The 18794-nt window shown below is 42.6% G+C and overlaps 1 protein-coding gene across 4 annotated transcripts in view; it reads right to left on the reverse strand.

The window, feature by feature from the left end:
* Positions 1-18794, reverse strand: part of ARHGEF28 (Rho guanine nucleotide exchange factor 28) — a 230453-nt gene that overhangs the window by 117737 nt on the left and 93922 nt on the right. The window contains exon 1 of one of the 4 annotated variants that reach the window (XM_032763558.2): positions 6047-6131. The exons of the other annotated variants lie outside the window; for them this stretch is intronic. Coding sequence (XP_032619449.1) covers positions 6047-6131 — 85 coding nt within the window. Of the gene's footprint in view, positions 1-6046; positions 6132-18794 lie in introns of those variants that run through there. 4 annotated transcript variants of the gene reach the window in all.

Consider the following 18794-nt stretch of genomic DNA (forward strand, 5'->3'; position numbering starts at 1 on the left):
CCAGCTCAGAGGGACTGGGCTCGGAGCTGGGGGTCAGGGCTGTGGGGGGGACGGGGTTGAGGGGGTTTCCAGCTCAGAGGGATTGGGCTCGGAGCTGGGGGTCAGGGCTGTGTGGGGGATGGGGTCAGGGGGGTGCCTGGCGGCACTGGGGCAGCTCAGTTCTGCAGGCTGCTGTTCTCTCCAGCCATCCAGGCACAAAGGGAGCAGGAGCAGGGACCAGCCAAGGACCAAGGGGGCAGGAGCACCGGCACCTGAGGCCAAGCTGTGGGGAACCACTTGCTTACCTTGCCCAATGCATGAGCATCGGGGTCCTCTTTCTTCCTCCGCTCCACCAGACCACCGCTGAGGCTCTTTTCTTCTCTCCATGCCCCTTGCTGGGGCTGATGTGGAGGCTGAGCCAGGGGGCAGCCCCTGCTTTCCTCCAGAAGCCCTGGTGTCATGCCGCCCTTGCAGGGCTCCTGCCACGTGCCCTAAGCAGAGCTGCGCAGCTCTGCCCAGCTGCCAGCGCCCCCGCCGGCAACAAGAAAAATTGCATAGGCTGGAGCCCCTTCTCTGGGAGGGAGAGGGATTCTGAGCCTCTGCCTGCAGCCCATGAATTCCCTTGGGTCAGCACGCCGCGGGCAGCCCGAACCTCTGGGCTGCCGGCTGCCGCGGTGGCACCCTGACCCGGGGGACCCCCTGGGCTGCCAGCTGCCGCGGTGGCGCCCTAACCCGGGGGACCCCCTGGGCTGCCGGCTGCCGCAGCGGCGCACTGACCCAGGGGACACTCTGGGCTGCCGGCTGCCGCTGCCACCGGCAGCTCAGACTCCCTCCCTGTCCCAGCAGCAGCGACTGCTCAACCATTTAAAAAAAATTGAGGGGCGTCGCTTTTTTGCACCCCCAAATCTTGGCGCCCTAGGCAACCGCCTAGTCCGCCTAAATGGTTGCACCGGCCCTGGGTGCAGAAAACTCCAACAAAGAGCTATTGTGAATACACATGGGTATATTAAAATACATAATTCTTTGGGATATTTTCAGCCACTAAATCTTTATTTATAGCATTTTATTAGTTAATAGGGATAATGTGTTTTGCTGGTGATGTTTCAGTTCGTTTATTTTTAAAGCTGCAGTCTCTGAATAGTCCAATGGGCTTTTAACTAAATATTAAACTTCAGTGGATTATTTGGGCTTTCCAATATAATGCAATCCTGCAGCTCTTACAAAAGCAGACCCTCCCACTGAATTCATACGTGCATGAAAAGACTACTAAGTCAGTCTAACTTCATAACAGGAAAAGTATTTCAAGATTTTGCTGAACTCATGTGAGAGCACTAATAATTATACATTGACTGCACTAGTAACTTCTTTCCTCTGGAAAGGCCAGGTCATTTTTTTTAAACTGTCAAAACCATAGCAAGCGTACATGTTATGCACCAAATTCCTGCAGCCCCACTGACTGCTTTCTGCCTGACATGCGATCAGTTACACTTCAAATACTGCACTTAATCCTGATGGCAGAGAAATCAATAGCAAAACTCTTATTGATTTTGATGGAAGAAACTTCTGGCTCATTATATTACAAACCAGCTGCTAATACTAACATGCTGAAAGCCCTTACTTACGTTCCTGAAAAATTAGAAATGCCAACTAAAAAGGTGGCTTCAACAAAAATACCTCAGTAATACTCATCTACTCTATCACTGTTGCTATGATTGAAGACCCAAGATAAAACATTGTTTAAAAAAACGGGCCAAATTAGCAAAGCTGGTGCAAGGATGAGTAGAGTATAGTCAACCCTATGACAGCATTTGAGTCACCCCTTTAGATGGCATATGCCATCTACCTGTGATTGGCACTGTGGCTTCTACAGAATAGAGCTTTCATTGCCTACAGTACGAATTCCAAAGGTGGAAGACTTTAAGAAGAGTCACCCAACTGGTATCACTGTGTGTCATCCACACTCCAGTGCTGCCTGCTTTCAGGATATGCAATTCTGTTGTAGTCCTCGTGCCCTGTAAATAGTGTTATGGCTTTTTTATGCGGCCACAACCTGGTACCTCAGCACAGTTTCTGTCACCCCAGAGCTCCCCACCTCACCTTTAAGCCAACATACACTGGTGAAAATCCAGCAGTTGGTGTTTAGGGTGATGGCGAATATGCCCAAAAATGTTTATATGTCTGATAGATTGTTGTAAGGGGCTGTGATTTATTTACCCAGAAAAATCTGACAGATTCAAAACCTAGAGGTCATTAAGGCCCTCACTTTTTAATGCAATTTTCAAGCAGGGCTGGCTGGGTTGCTCTAAATGACAAATCTCAATACTATTACACCATGTTCCATACCAAGACAATAGGCAAAAGTTAGTATAAAAAAAGTATACCTGTTTCTATTAACAGAGTTGTTATAGCCATATTGTTAACAGGATACTAGAGAGACAAGGCAGGTGAGATAATATCTTGTCTCCCTCACCTACAGAAATTGGTCCAGTAAAAGATATTAACTCACCCACCTTTTCTCTCTATTAACAGAGTATGTAGATCAACATCATTGACATGGTAAATGAAGATTTAAATGACAGTAAAGAATGTTATTGTTATTTAGATTCAAAAGCAAAAAAAATGTTGCTGGATGAGAGAAATAATAATGCCCAAATGTTAAAAAAGTGTTAGTTGGAAACACAGTGCACCATCTAACTTTATTCTCCATCATGTTAAGTTGTCATCCTACCTGAGAATCTCACATTTCAGCAAGCAGGGATGCTAACAAAAATATGTTAATTTTTAACAACAGAGCTACTAAATAATACTAATTTCAAATGTGTTTTGTGTTGGGACAAAAAAAGTATAGTCTTGAATGACCTACTTTAGAAAATGGCAAGTACATAACGACACTGAAGATTTTTTTCCACTCAAGTGAAAGCTTATGTCAAGAAGTTTTTAAAAAGCATGCATAGTGAGAGAGAACTGAAATACAGCAATGTGCCCAGACTGGGAGCCAGGAAAAAAAATGACTAATTCCTTTCTCTGGATACAATAAATAGCTTTCAGACAGCTCACCAGAATTACCTCCAGCAATCTGAATATGGATTAATGTATAACTTGAAGTATTACAGCTATGGAACAAGGAAGGAAAAAATCAGACAAGTACGTACATCGGCCAAGCTTTTCAAACCTGGATGCTTAAGCATTTCATTCCAGATTTGGACCCAGATTTCCAACAGTACTCAGCTCCCCAAATGGAGTGAGATATTTTAAAGGAGCTCAGCTCCGACACTGGCACCCAAATGAAGTGCTCAGCTCTTGAAAATCTGTCCCTCACTCCCCAGTTCAGCAAGGTGCTTAAGCTTCTGTCTAACTTTAAGCACATGAGGAGTCTAAGGGGCCAGACTGACTTCAATGTAACTATTCGCCTGCTTAAAGTCAGACATGTGCTTAAGGAGCTTGCAAAGTAGGGACCTCAGTGACTAACTTTAGGCACTCGTGTGAAAATCTTGATCATAATTTTCAACATGCTTATTTCATGAGAGACATGTAGTTCAGTAGGGTTGAGCCTGGAAAATAAGCAGAACCAAATTTATATAACTTGTTCAGGGCAGTTTCCTATTACTAAAACAAGTTAGCTATAGAGTAGCTGTAGCATACTTGAGAGGCGTCACCGGTTCCTACTACTGATGTCTCACCATGCCTGCTGTGTGACTATGATTTATGCTTTGCTGGTTGTGGTAGGAGCAATTAGTAATTCTCTTTAACTCATATTGGCCAGAAGAAAAATTGCTAAAAGTGTATCTGATCACACTAAGCTGACTGTAGGACAGCATGGGTTTGGGGTTTTTTTTTTATATTTTGAATCCCTTATAAATCACCACAAAGCCAGATGGAAAGTATCTTCAAGTTACAGAACGACGTCTCTGCAATTTCCAGAAAAAATGTCCACAGCTTTAATTCCAACCATTTGTGTTTCTGTTTACTTTGTTATTCAATCTGAGAGGAATTAACACATTGTGCAAGAGGGGAAGCGCAAGGCTCTTTGTACCACTTAAGCTCAGGGCCGGCACTTCCATTGAGGCGAACTAGGCAATCGCCTGGGCGCCAGGATTTTCGGGGGGCAGCATTTTTCCAGAGGGGGGCGGCAGGCAGCTCCGGTGGACCTGCCGCAGTCGTGCCTGCGGACAGTCCGCTGGTCTCGCACAGCTGTGGTAGCTCCACCGGAGCCGGGGACCAACGGACTCTCCACAGAAATGGCTGCAGCAGCTCCACCGGAGCCACGCGCGGAGCGGCAAAATGGCCATGCACCTAGGGCACAAAAAACTCTAGCGCCAGTCCTGCTTAAGCTCCATAAACACATAAGGATTGAGGTGAGGCACTATTGGGATTGCAAGTGGGCAGGGATGACTGCACACCACCTATGCACCAAGGAAAGGGTCTCTGTACTGGGACCACTTGGTTTGGCCTAGGAGGACACAATGGAGGCTGACCAGAGGTGAATAGGGAGGAGAGACAAACCAGTAGCCTCCTGTAGAAGTGTCCTGTCCTGGTTTGGATTTCCCTTCCCCAACCTCCCAGAGTACTTGGCATTTATGCAAGTAGAATACATTTCACACTATAAAGAAGTGTATTCTTGCTATAGCAACGGCCACACATATGGCCTAGTCTACATTTGATAGACAGATGTACTGGTATACTATTAACATTAATGAGATAAAAACCACCTATGGAGGAGAGAAGATAATTATAACATATATAACATCACAGGTGTACCCAGTGCTGTGCAGCAGGTAAAATGTGATGCATAAATACAGCAACAGAATCCCAAACATTTTACTGTCTAAAGGCAAAAGCTGATAAAATACAGAATAATTATAAAACCATGACAGAGAGTGTGGGCTTACAGCTTGACACTTCATAGATAAAGTGGGTCTTCATGAGCTATTGAACACAGACTATACCCCCATGATACTTCAAAAACTCATGTCACCTTCTTGACAGAATTCATACATACCCACACGTGACAAAAAACCTACATTCTTGGAAAGGAATAAATGTAGCAAACTAAACAGGCTTCTCCCCCCTTCCTTCCCCCTCCCCATTTAAATGTTCATTTCATACACATTTTTGAGCTCTAAACAAACTTGGGGCCAGATTATCAGCTGGTGTACATCAGCCTAATTCCACAGATTTTAATTAAGCTAAACCGATTCACAGCAGCTGAGGTTGTGGACCTTATTTTTCTTGTTTACTCTTTCTTTCCTAAAAAAACTGAAAATCAACTTCATGAAAGGAAAGGGTAAAGATTATACATTTCCCTTTGGTGTAATCATTTTACCGCTTCTCATAGAAGGAAGTAAAAGTTAGTTATCCCCAGCAAGATTTTCAATGATCACCTTCTGTGTCATAAAGCTATTACCTTCCAACTACAATTTCTTTTTAGGAAATTATGCTCTCTACACCACCTTGCCACAGTGATATTCATAACACTTACCTACCAAAGTCTTCTCTGCAAAGAGGAAAGAGGAAATCTAATTAAACAAGACCTCATGCAAGTCAAAGTAAAGATGACCTGTCATCTATTATTTTATGGACAGAAACGGATTTTCCTCCGTCTTCTGATTTTTGCCTATAACTAAATATTTCCCTACTAGCTGTTAACCACTGCTACACAGTTCAGTTACAAATCACCCCTAAAATCAAAATAGGACTTTATGCAGGTCTTATATGTACAGAGAATCTGCTTATAACAGTTGCTGCAGTACTGTTTTGTAAGTATGTCAGAACAGTTCAGAGTCAAAGAACTCTTGTAACCTGAAGAAAAATTCACTGTGCATGTAAAGAAATACAAACAAGATGGAAAATCACAATGTGTAATATAGATAAAACTCTTTTCTCTTACTAAACAAACTGAGTGTCTCTGATTTCAAAAAGACAAGTTACACTGAGGGAGAAAAAAAAGCTAGAAAATCTGTTTATTCCAGAAGGCTTTTTACATCTACTTGCACATGATCAGCAAGAAGACAATGAAAAGGAAGTAGAACTATTAAGGAACAGGGGTTTAAAAGAAAGCTTTTTCTACCTTGCTTGGTTCCCCTTCTTCGAATCCTCATTTTAGGTAAGGAAGGCCAAGAATAATTAAAAGGTGAATCAGAATCTGAGTCCATTCTTTTTACAAAATAAACAGATCAGACAGCAGATACTCAAAGTTGCACTTAGTTGTATTCAAAAGCAAGTCGAGTCTAAGAGGGATGTAAAATAAAGGAATGGACAAGGCAGGATCAAATTGCCTTCTAAATGCAGGGGAGGGAGAAGCTGTAAATGTTTGCTCTCTTCAGGCGTCCAAGCACGTAGACAGATCAGGCTGTAAATATGAAGGCAGACCCAAGGAGGTTAAAATATGAGAACTCAGAGTAGTGCTGCCACAACATGGTCCACAGCTATTTGAAAGGTCATTGTATGCCAATGAATCATTAACCCACCTTTTCATTTTGATGTAAATGAAAACAATAGGAGTTAAGTTTGGAACGAGAAAATGTGTCTCAAAAGTAAACAACTCTACCACAAAACATTTTTTTTTAAAATGCAAAACCTTGTTTCTGTGCTATAATTTTTAATAAAAGGATTGCATGTAAAGCTATGCTAAAAGTTGGAGCTTCAGAAGCAGAAGATTAAGAAATCTAAAGAAGTACGCTAATAACATTAAGTAATCAATCTGCTAGACTATATATTTCTCCAGAGCAATAGGTTCCCCATCAGTCTCAGCAGACATTTGGATCTTGCAGCTGAAAAAAAAAACCAAAACCCCACTTAATAGGCTGCAGCTCCCATCTTTCCAAATCTACAAGAGCTAGAAGCCTAAATGTTATAAAGGAAGATTATACAGGCATTAGGGGAGCCCTCTTTCCAATAATATTTAGTCTGAATAGCATTTTCTCCTTCGTACTGTCACCAAGTTAGACAATGAATCATAAGGATTTTGTAAGGCTGGCACCTTTACAGCACTGGTCTAACCTCAGAGCAATGCACAATAGAGCTAGTGACTAATTTACAACAAATCCTCCATTCTTATACAGTCTCCCTGAACAACTTGTAGGCAATTAGTATTCAGCAGGAACTCATTATCCCCTCCTCCCCCAGCATCTTTACACTACACAAACTACATTTTATAAACAGGCTCAAATGTGGCTGTACAAGAGCCAACACAAAAATGACATGTCCACTGTTTGCGAGCTGAACTCCATTAAACATTTCTTTTAGTTACCCCACAATGTATGTGTTCTTGTATTCCACATAAAGGAGAAGAGTGAATATGTGATGCAGTTTAAATGTCAGGTCTGGAAGATGATGACATTTGAGCTTGTTAACATTCCTCACTTCACTTCAATTATTTTTTGGACTGCTGAGGTCTGGAGGACGACTTCTGTATTATGTTTCAAGTGATTCCCCAATTCACATTTTTGTAGTAGATAATGATACATTTGTTGGAAGAAAATAATTCAATTGAAATGCAATTCACAAGTGCGATTATACAAACATCTATCAAATTTTCATGGATGAAAATAGCAGCAGTATACAAGCACTAAATAAAGTGCTTGATTTATGCAAAATGTAATTTAATGGTTATCATTCTTTCTTTGCCTTAACTAAATCTCTGCTTACTTTTATTAGGCCAGAGAAGAACACTTTCCTCAAAGGCTGCAAGTGTTGGATTTTTACTTCAATATTAAATACTACCACACACATTTTGTTTGAATCATATGTATTATTAGCGACTCCAGTGAATTAGGACAGGCCGTGGATGACCTCAAAAGGGTTACTCTGATTTAAATGGATGGTGTAGGCATCAGTTTTGGAATACATAGACCTCCTGGAATGTCAGGTTCATATTGCATTGATAAATCCCATAGATATACACGAACATGGGAACTGTCACATCATTTCATACCAGGGATCCATCTAGGGTACTATTTTGTCTCCAACAGTGGCCACTACTAGTTCCTTCAGAAATAGGGAAAGAAAACACAAAACGGACATTTATGTGCTCGTTAGTCCACAGAAGAAATTTGTTTTCCTAACCACAGGCAGTTCGTGGATGGCTTTTGCTCAGAAGCAAGACGATTCACTCCTTATATATAATTATCCAGTCCTGTGTAACTGCGGATGTTCTCATTACCCATACAAATATCTAATCCTAATTTGAATCCTAATTCTTGACCTCAGTGATACCCAGTGGCAGTGAGTTTCATGGGTGATATGCAGATTAATGGGCACCAGGGGAAGTATTTCCTTTTATCAGTTTTAAATATGTTTCCTTTCAATTTCACCAAAAGTGTTCTTCTATGGCCTAATAAAAGTAAGCAGAGATTTCTATGATAAAGGGTAAATAATGAGAGGACTTTATTTCCCTTCTTTATGCCATTCATTACTTTACAGACTTCTATAATGTCTCATTGTTTATCTTTTCTCTAAATTAAACAGTCTTCACATTTTTAGTCTATACTATTATAAATAGCCATGAATTTGTTTGTTTTCATCAGCCTCCTCTGAACTCCTCCTACTCTGCTAAGTTTCTTCTGAGAATGGGTGACTGGCACCCAGAGGTGAAAGTAAGCCAGTACGGTCTAGTACAGCATACCGGCAAGACCCAGTACGCCGTACTAGACCGGCTTCCCCTGGCGGTGATTTAAAGGGCCGGGGGCTCCCGGCAGCAGCTGGAGCCCCAGGCCCTTTAAATTGCTGCCAGAGCCCTGCTGATGGAGCCCCCAGGTAGCGACGGCGGGGCTCTGGTGGTGATTTAAAGGGCCAGGGGCTCCCAGCCACCACAACCGCAGTGGAGTCACTGGCCCTTTAAATCTCTGCCAGAGCCCCAAACCCCAGGGTAGCGGCAGCAGCCAGGAGCACCCCGAGGCTCAGTCGGAGATTTAAAGGGCCGGGGTCTCTACTGCAGTTGCGGCAGCCGGGAGCCCCTGGCCTTTTAAATTGCTGCCTGGGGAAGCCAGCCACCGCCATTACCCCAAGGGCTCTGGCAGCAGCACTCAGGCAGTGATTTAAAGGGCCCAGGGCTCCGGCTACAGAGCCCTGGGTCCTTTAAATCGCTGACGGATTTAAAGGACAATTTAAAGGGCCCCAGGCTCCACTGCGGTAGTGGCAGCCAGGAGCCCCTGGCCCTTTAAATCACCACCACTGCTACCCTGGGGGTCCGGCAGTGGGGGTTGGGCAATGATTTAAAGGGTCCAGGGCTCCGCTGCAGTAGTGGCAGCTGGAGCCGCAGGCCCTTTAAATGGTCCCCGAGCCCCAGGGCTCCCAGCCTCCTCCGCAGCTGGTAGCTCCAGGGGTGATTTAAGGGGCCTGGGCTCCCAGCTGCCACTGCTGCATCAAGATTTAAAGGGCCCGGGGCTCTAAAGGCCCTGCCTCTTCTGGTTGAGACCACGCCCCTTCCGGCTGAGGCCACCGCCCCCCTGCTCTGGATTCCGACATACCAGTAAGTCCTTTAAGTTACTTTCACCCCTGCTTGCATCAAACACAACTGTCAAAGTGAAGGCATACAACAGATATATTTAACGGCATTAAATTACTACATGTATCATGCTCAGATTTTGTTTATTTTTCTGCACATTGAGTAGATGTTTCCACCAAGTTGTTCACAGTGAAACCCAGATCTTTGTCCTAAATCATTAGAGTTAATTTAGAACACAGGAATGTGTATGAGCAGTTCAAATCATTCCTCTCAATGTGCTTTAATTACCTTGCATTTGCCAGCATTGATTTTCCTCTGCCATCCCAATGCCCATTCACCTAGTTTTGTTAGGTCTCTTTGAAGTTCCTCACAGTCTTCTTTAGTCTTGACTAAGATAAATACCTGTGTGTCATCTATAAATTTTGCTTCCTTATTGTTCACCTTCTTCTCAGGATCATTTATAAATATATGACAAGTACTAATTTCTTAAAGTTTCAAATTCTTACAACCTGTACTTGCCAAGACACATCAACATGATACAAATGTTCTTTGCAGACATTACAGTCTATTGTCTATTGTTTGAAAAGTCTCTAAACTTACAGTAATAGAGGAAGGAAGTTCAGGAATGTAACCAGTTTTCTTAGCTTACACATGGTGTATTGAAGTCACCAATGGCATTTTCAGAAGCAGCTGTTTTATCTACAATGCAAATTCTCAAACTTCAGGGGACACCCTGACCAAGGCGTAGAAGAAAAGGAGGAGGATTCTCTCTCCTCTGGTTTACAATCACCATGAGAAGACTTTTAAATGGACTGCATGTCTGAAACCCGTCTCCCTGACTGACAGCACAGCCAAAAAGAGAGAAATCCATTACGTCAAAAATCACTTCCCCACAAATGGTAAACGTGGCATGGAAGATGGAGCAGCCACTTCAACAGGGAATGACCCAACCAGCACTGCTGAAGATGGGGCCCACCTCATAATCTCTGTTTATGCATGGCAGGAGCTTCCCAAGCCACAGCTCTCTGCCCCACACCCTCCTCACAAAGATTGGCATATTGTTTCATTCTGAAAAAACAGAGATAGTTGCAATTCTCCCCATCTTCACCTTGTCCAGGAGGCAGTAGAGCCTGCAGTTACCCACATCTATACTGCAGCCTCAGAGGGAAATTAGAGGTGAGAGGACTGGATATGGCATAGGGAGTTATGGTGCACAAGTGGTGAGGCGCTCATCTACCTGTGCCCTTTAGAGAGCTCTGCAATCTCTAGGTGTGCATGGCTTTCTCCAACCTGACTCTATTTGGTTTTGCACACTAGGCCAAATGCTCCTGATTAGCAACCATGCCTGGATAACGCCCGCAAATGATAACTTACCTGCAGTTATTTACATTATGTTTTAACAATAATTTCAAAATTTCCACAAGTGTTACTTGACAAAATGCCATCAGCCAGAGCCACCTTTGTTCTAAGTAGCTACCTCTAATCTACTGCTACTCCCAGCTACTTAGAACAAAGGCATTTATTATTCTGTATGCTGCGGGACAGGAGAATTACCACAGTAGAACTACCAGTTTTCCTCATAATTATTCATCATATTTTTACCACTTGCTCTGCTCCTGCCAATACCTATGTTCTTCTGACAGACATTTACATTAAAGTAGGTTCTGTTTTTACAGACCTACTAGAGAAACACCACAAAACCTGGAGTTTAAAAAAAAAAAAAAAAGTATTTATGGTTTCAGCCTATAGATTTATAACTGAGTCCATCATCTGAGTAAATTGGTGTGAATGTGGTCCCTTCTTCACACTGCTTTTCACACCTTTTCTCCTTATCACTGAGAACAGGTATATTTAATATGCTGGGGAACAAAAAGGTCAATAAAATATATACTTGCATTGGTAGAAGATTATCTACTATATGTATGAATTTGATACATAATCCAAAAGATCAGAGAGGTGGATTTACTACAGCAACAGAAGACCTCCTTCCATTACTGTAGTAAGTGTCCACACTACAGTGCCACACCTGTGCCACTGTAGCATTTCTAGTGTAGACATAACCTAAGAGAAATGAAAGACAGTGCAGTGAGAAGAAAAGCAATAAGGAACCTCATGAGTATGCTGTGGACTGTCTGATACAAACACACATATCCTCTTTTCAAAACCCAACATTTGTAAAAAGAGCTGCAGTCAGTAGTCTTGTTTCTCTCACAAAATTTAAGAGCAGTTTAACCTTAGCAAGGACTGAAATTAAGAACAATAGCTTTTCATAAGTGTATGGCAGTGCTCCAAAATGGTAGATGACTATCTATGTGATTAGGATGAAGAAAAGCAGTGCTGCAGTCAACTGACCACCATATACAATGAGGGGCAGATCCTCAGCTGCTGTGACTTGTCATAGCTCCAAAGAAATCATGATAAATCATACCAGCTCAGGATCTGCCCCTCAATTTACTGCAACAGTGTTGTGAGCTCACTGCTCTTCTTGGCTCCAGAGCCTTTAGTTTGTAAGACAACTGTGACAGGAGCCTAGGGCTGACTCTGGTCTTTACTTTCTGGTCCCGTTCACCTCACATTGGTCAAGGCAACAGCACATTAATACCTCTCAGATGACAGGGGTGAGGATCCACAGGCTCCTGTGACTACTGTTAAAACAAATCCAACAAAATATATACACTGATATAATTTGCCTAAATACTCTTCTTTTTCAATGTCAATTCACATCAAACGCACAGTAGGATATACTTAGTTGGGATCCATAGTAAAGCTATGGACAGAAAGCCATTAGCTGTTTGTCCCTGATTCTGATAAAGAGGTCCCTTGATCTTGCAAAGCTTGAGTATTAAGGGCTACAGTTGATTATAAAAATGAAAACAAAACAAAGCAAAGCAAAAAATCCTCCTTCCAACTCCTGCAGTAAAGGCCTATGCAAGGCCCAAAAATCTCCAACACTTAGAGCTTGCACAGCTTTGCATGAAAGCTAAATGGAGCTTTCATTGGATCTGGTCCTTACAGAAGTTTAGCTAATGGGCTTGCAGTAGAAAGCAAGTCTATGCTTACATTGACAACCTGCAGCACTGTAAACAAGATTACTGCATAACAATTTCATTAGGATTTTTTGTGTTCTATCAGGAGATTTCAAGGGCAGGGGTAGTCAAACTAGGTGTCAAAGAGAAAGAAAGAAGAGGTATGTATCCATATATGGAATTCCAAGATTCTAACTCTGTTCCATAAACATTATTTCTGGAATATAATTCATACCCTGATGGCTAATTTCACATTTTATGGATCCCAAATTGTTTATTTACATTAGTGTGAAATGGAGACTAATAAGGCAAAAGATAGGCAAAGAAGCTGATTTAAACGTCAAAACAAAGGGATCTTCCTTTCTGAAGAACTATTTCATCAAGCAAATTTTGGGGAGGATTTTAGACAGGGGAGGAACACATGTTCTGGGAGGCCAGAGAGCACAGGTTTGCAACTCATTCATTCTGCAAGTACTTCGGATGATAAGATTAAATATTTGAAATGATCTGGACAAACTAGAGAAATAGTCAGAAGCAAATCGGATGAAATTCAATAAGAACCAAAGCAAAGCACTCCATTTAGGAAGAAACAATCAGTTGCACACATACAAAATGGGAAATAACTGCCTAGGAAGGAGTACTGTGGAAAGGGCTCTGGGGGTCATAGTGGACCATAAGCTACATATGAGTCAAAAAAAGCAAACATGATTCTGGGATGTATTAGAAGGAGTGTTGTAAGCAAGACACAAAAAGTAATTCTTCCACTCTACTCTGCACTGATTAGGCATCAACTGGAGTACTGTGGTCCAATTTTGGGTGCCACATTTCAGGAAAGATGCGGATAAATTGGAGAAAGTCCAGAGAACAACAACAAAAGTGATTAAAGATCTAGAAAACATGATCTACGAAGGAATATTGAAAAAACTGAGCTTGTGTAGTCTGAAAAAGAGAAGACAGAGAGAGGACATGATAACAGTTTTCAAGTATATAAAAGGTTATTATAAGGAGGAGTGAGAAAAATTGTTTCTTCTTAACCCCTGAGGATAGGATAGGAAGCAATGGGCTCAAATTGCAGCAAGGGAGGTTTAGGTTGGACATTTGGAAAAACTTCTTGCCAGGGTGTTTAAGCACTGGAATAAATTGCCTAGGGAGGCCGTGGAATCTCCATCACTGAAGAGTTTTAAGAGCAAGTTAGACAAACAAAATCCCTGTCAGGCACGGTCTAGATCATTGTTTTCAAACCATGGCTTGCGACCCAGAATTGGGTCAGAGAATGGAAGGCACTGGGTCGCAGCGGCTCTGGTCAGCACCACCGACCTGCCCATTAAAAGTTCCGTTGGCGGTGCTGCCTGGCTAAGGTAAGGCACTGCACCCTGGAAGCAGCCAGCAGCAGGTCCAACTCCTAGGCGGGGGGACCATGGGGCTCCGTGCGCTGCCACTGCCCCAAGCAGCGGCTTCGCACTCCCATTGGCTGCCAGTGAGAGCCACAAGGAGCCACCTGCACACCTCTGCCTAGAAGCCGGGCCTGTTGCTGGCCACTTCTGGAGTACAGTGCAGTCCACAATGCCAGGAGAGGCAGGAAGCCTGCCTCTGTACCCCTGTTGCGCCGCTGACTGGGAGCTGCCCTAGGTAAGCCCATGCCCCAACCCCGCACCCCAACCCCCTTCCTGAGTCTCCCCCCCAAACCCGGAGCCCTCTCCTGCACTCCAAACCCCTTATCCCCGGCCCCACCGCAGAGCTTGCACCCACAGCCCTGACTCCCTCCTGCACCCCAAACCCCTGCCTCAACCTAGGGCCCCCTCCCACACTCTGAACCCCTCACTCCCAGCCCCACCCCACAACCTTCACCCCAACCCTCTGCTCCAGCCCTGAGCCCCTCCCACATCCCAAACCCCTCATCCCCAGCTCCGTTGGGTTGTGGACATCAACAATTTTCTTCAGCTGGGTTGCCAGAAAAAAAGTTTGAAAACCACTGGTCTAGATAATACTTAGTCCTGCCATGAGTGCAGGGGACTGGACTAGATGACCTCACAAAGTCCTTTCCAATCCTATGACGAGAGAGAGAGAGAGAGAGAGAGGTTTACTTGCGTAACAGTGTCTGAGACAAATCAAGGAAAGAGGGAGAAACTTTGAGAGCCAAGAACAAAAGCCTGCATATTTTAATGCTTAACATTATGCTTGGAGATTTTTCCATGAACTTTTAATTAAGCTGTGTTTAAAGGCTCACATACCTAGGAAGATTCTTCTCAGGTCGTCTTCAGCTCTCAGCTGTTAAGTAAACCCTGACATTTGATTGTTTATAGACATATACACATGCATACACTTTGTCTTTCTATTGAAATAAACTAGGATCACCCATCTATTGTTTAAAGAATGTGTTTGGCAAGGTTTTGTGAGAAGCCACAGGCTAAAGCACTCTTCACTGTGCAGTAGCACTCACCTTGGGTTTTGCAAAGATACCAGAAACAACTCTTAAAGAACATTGAGACCTCTGAAAACAAGAGTGGTGTGTAATTTTCACAGACATTAAAGGACTGCTAGGGCAATAAAATCATGGGTTTCCTCAGTTATGATGTTGCTTTGCAATTTTCAGGCCATCCCTCTTCCACAAAACTGGATGAAAGCATGCGTTTCTGAGACTCTTCATGTAGAGTTGACATTCAGGAAGGTCCCTTTCCAATATGAAGCAGAAGAGGGGAAAAAAAGGAATGAACAGTGCCAAGTAACAAAAAAAAAAAACAACATTTGTCACAAAATTCTCAGTCATCTCAATAGACAATATTTAATAAAATTTTACATATTTTTAAAACTTTACTTTCTATAGTCACAAACAGGCATATTTATTATAAAAGCCTTAATTACAAATAGTTTGCCCATCTCTGACAGCACATATGCAATATCTAAAAAAGATATTTTATCCAGACCAGTAGTAGTAATTACTTTATAGACCTAACGCTAGTACTAAAGGCTAATACTATTTAAGCACAAGAGAACATCAAGAAAGCAGATCAATATTTTTCTACAGAAAACATTTTAAATCTTACCAACTCCAGTAAGGAAAGCTAATTAAAACAAACAAAACAGCAACATGGAAACCAGATTTTATACAGATTACATTGTAGTCCTCGTGGTTCATACAGAAGAAAAGATCATTATGTTCAATTCCTTAAGATGATATATGGTTAAACTAGGATTTCTGTGAAAGCATGAAAATCAAAGGACAAGAATCCACTAAAAGTTTTGTGCTGCCCTTGTCAGGCATAGCTTTGCCAAAAATTTGTCTTCAGTGTTTTTATCTTTCAATATGCATGCAGAAAGTGGACTGAAGAATGATGGTAATTTTAATTAATTTATTTTTGTTTTCCTTTTCTTGCTGCCAGTAATGCAAACAGGGTAGACTAGAGATATACAAAACCCACTGCCAGGTCACTTGCACTATGACTATCTGAGCAAGACAAATATTTTGAAAAGTTGCAACTTCTTCCTGCTTCCATGTTTTTAATTGATATTTTGAGAAGAAAGTCCACACTTATATTTTGAACTTTAAAAGGTTTAATATTTCTCTGGAAAAACTAGGATTTTTCTATTGGAAAAAGAAGCTTTTATGGCTTTATAGATGCCCTTGTGGACATCCTCCTTCTCAAACTAGTTATGCAAAACAGGAAGGAATTATAAATGTTTAAAAACACATGCCCTGTTAATTCAGTTACATGCCAAACAGTAAGAGCATTCAGCTGTCACTTCCCAGACTCCTTCCCAAAAACATAGAGTTGTGGAACTGGAGAAATACAATGCACCATGAGGACACACTTTTTAACATTAAATTTAAAAACCACATTGCTGCTTTTTCTTTCTTTTTCTTTTTTTGTATCTTTTACTCATTCTCCTTAATTCTCTGTTCATTTTTCTCTCCCATCCTTCGAAGTTTCTCTCTCTCTCTCACTGAATAAATAAAGATGTATCGGTAGTGCTTTTGTTTTTGTTTTTAATTACATACTCAGATCTCTATCGACTCCCAGGAGAGAGAGATGAAGAGACTGTTTGGTATGGCTGGTATTTGGATTCAGGCGTCCCCATAATCCAACTTTAAGCCTTACCTAATAGTTCCTTTCCCCCAGCACCTTATACCTACCCCACCAATTCTCAAATACAGTAAACACAGACTCCAAAAATCCTTACAACCCTTTACCCTAGATGTCTCCACAGTTCAAATGGCTTCTTAAATGCCCCCAGAGGTGCTCAGTGGGCATTAGGTGGCTGCTACCCCCACCCCCTCACTCTGTAGAAAGTGGATCAGGGGACAAAGGGGAAACCTCTTTGCCTCTCTAATCCTGACAGGGGCTGCTGAGAGGCAGGAAGCCAATCTACCTCCTGCTGAACAGAAACAGAACAGAAAAAGCCCACGGGCAGGGTGCAAGGTAAAGGCCCACAAGGTACCCATGTGGTCACAGCTCCCACCCCAAAAAATGTATAGGAGGGGCATGGAGACCTAGCTCCCCTGAAGATTCCGGAGAGGGCCTTGTAGACACCACAAAATACCTTAAAGGCAAATACCTGTTGGGATAAGGGTACTGCTAGAACGTGAGGGGTTTGGTTTAAGAACAGGGTGCTAATCCAGGCAAGCAGAAAAAGGACTTGAGAGTCCTTTCAAGAGATGCCATTATTAGCATTAATTTTTGACAGAGGTTTTGGATAGAGGGGCCATGTCGGAGGAAAAAATGGAGCAGAGAAGGGAGAAGCTAGTGTCCATCAGCTGCTTGATATTCAGAAACATGTAAATAATCAAACAGCACTATACAGTCTCACCATTAAATGTATTCTTTGCTTTGCCCATCCCTACTTCCTAGAGACACTCTACCACTTGCTCTTTTCTATTCATTCTTCTTCCCTCACACCTCCCCTCAGTATCTCACTCTTCTTCTTCTTCTCATTTCTCTCTCCTTATCCCCCACTGCGTATCTCTACTGCCAAAAACACAGTCATTAATATAACAGTGCCAAAAAAACAACAAAAAACAGTCTAAAGCAGTACAGGACAATAAAATTGTGACATTTGACAGTTATTGTGGTATGGTTCAAGTTAAAACATGCATAGATTTTTACTGTTAAATAAACCCATCAAAACACCTTAATTTAATATACAAAATATTTTTAAAGATACAGTTCCCCCCTTTCCTGGATTATTTTTATGCTATATTTTACCCCTTGTTCAATTCTCCTAGCCTGCAACCACACTTCATGGATTAACCCCATGAGATCTCACATACAATGCAGACTAGGGGTGGAGTCCAGGCCCTATTGAAATTAATAGGAGGTGGCCACAGCTGGAGATGAGACATTGCAGGTGGCCAGAGCTCTGAGGTGGTATCGAGCATTCTCTCTCTCTCTCAGCTGTGGGTGGAGGAGCTCTGAGCTGGTGTAAAGCCCACAGAACTGGCTCCTTAGACAGCTGCCTCTAGGCTCAGTGTAGGTCAGTGGCTCTCAACCTATTTACCATCATGGGCTGCATACGCAGCTCTCTGTGTGATATGTGGGCTGCACCCACACAATATATATTCTACCTCTATGGCTCTGAGGATGTCACATGGGCCACAGCTGTGTGCTGACTGGGCTACAAGTGGCCCGCAGGCCACCGTTGAGAACCATTGGGTAGATGGCATGCTGGTGGAGGGACAGAGCATCTCAAGGGTAAAAAGGGGTTAGTCAGTTGCAGGGCAGAGCACAGATCTTCCAACTACCTGCTGCTGTTCAGTTCCTTCAAGACCACATGCAGTTGGTATAACCAGAGCAGAAACCAGAACAGATGTGGCTTCAAAATTAGTGAGCCATGATCGCTCCCTGATGGCTCACGCCATCCTGTGCTAAGATCCAGTCCAATAACTGGTATTGCTTAACAAACAGAATGTGATCATGTGGACACCATCATTTTACATGCCTTTACAGTCTTATTACTTATGCAGGGCATGTAGACTTATTCCAGAATATGAATCGGTCTATGCACAAAAGCACCCAAGTCACATACACACAAACTATTATTTTTGCCAACATACTCTTAATTCCCTTTATAAAATTCTACATTCCTGGGACAGAGAGGCAATACATGGATGCAACATATACATGCTAAAGTTACTGAACTGACAGCATCTCTCACACAATTGTGATACTGATGATTAGAGAATGGATTATTATTAGAGATTATTAGAAATATTGAGCCAGAATGTTATCTCTGGCATCTGTAGATTTACACCAGTGTAGAATCAGACCCACCCCCCCTACTGCCCCAAATAAAAAAACAAGCAGAAAAGAGTCCTGTGGCACCTTATAGACTAACAGATGTATTAGAGC

Source organism: Chelonoidis abingdonii, chromosome 6 (genome assembly GCF_003597395.2).
Source record: "Chelonoidis abingdonii isolate Lonesome George chromosome 6, CheloAbing_2.0, whole genome shotgun sequence".
Taxonomy (NCBI): domain Eukaryota; kingdom Metazoa; phylum Chordata; order Testudines; family Testudinidae; genus Chelonoidis; species Chelonoidis abingdonii.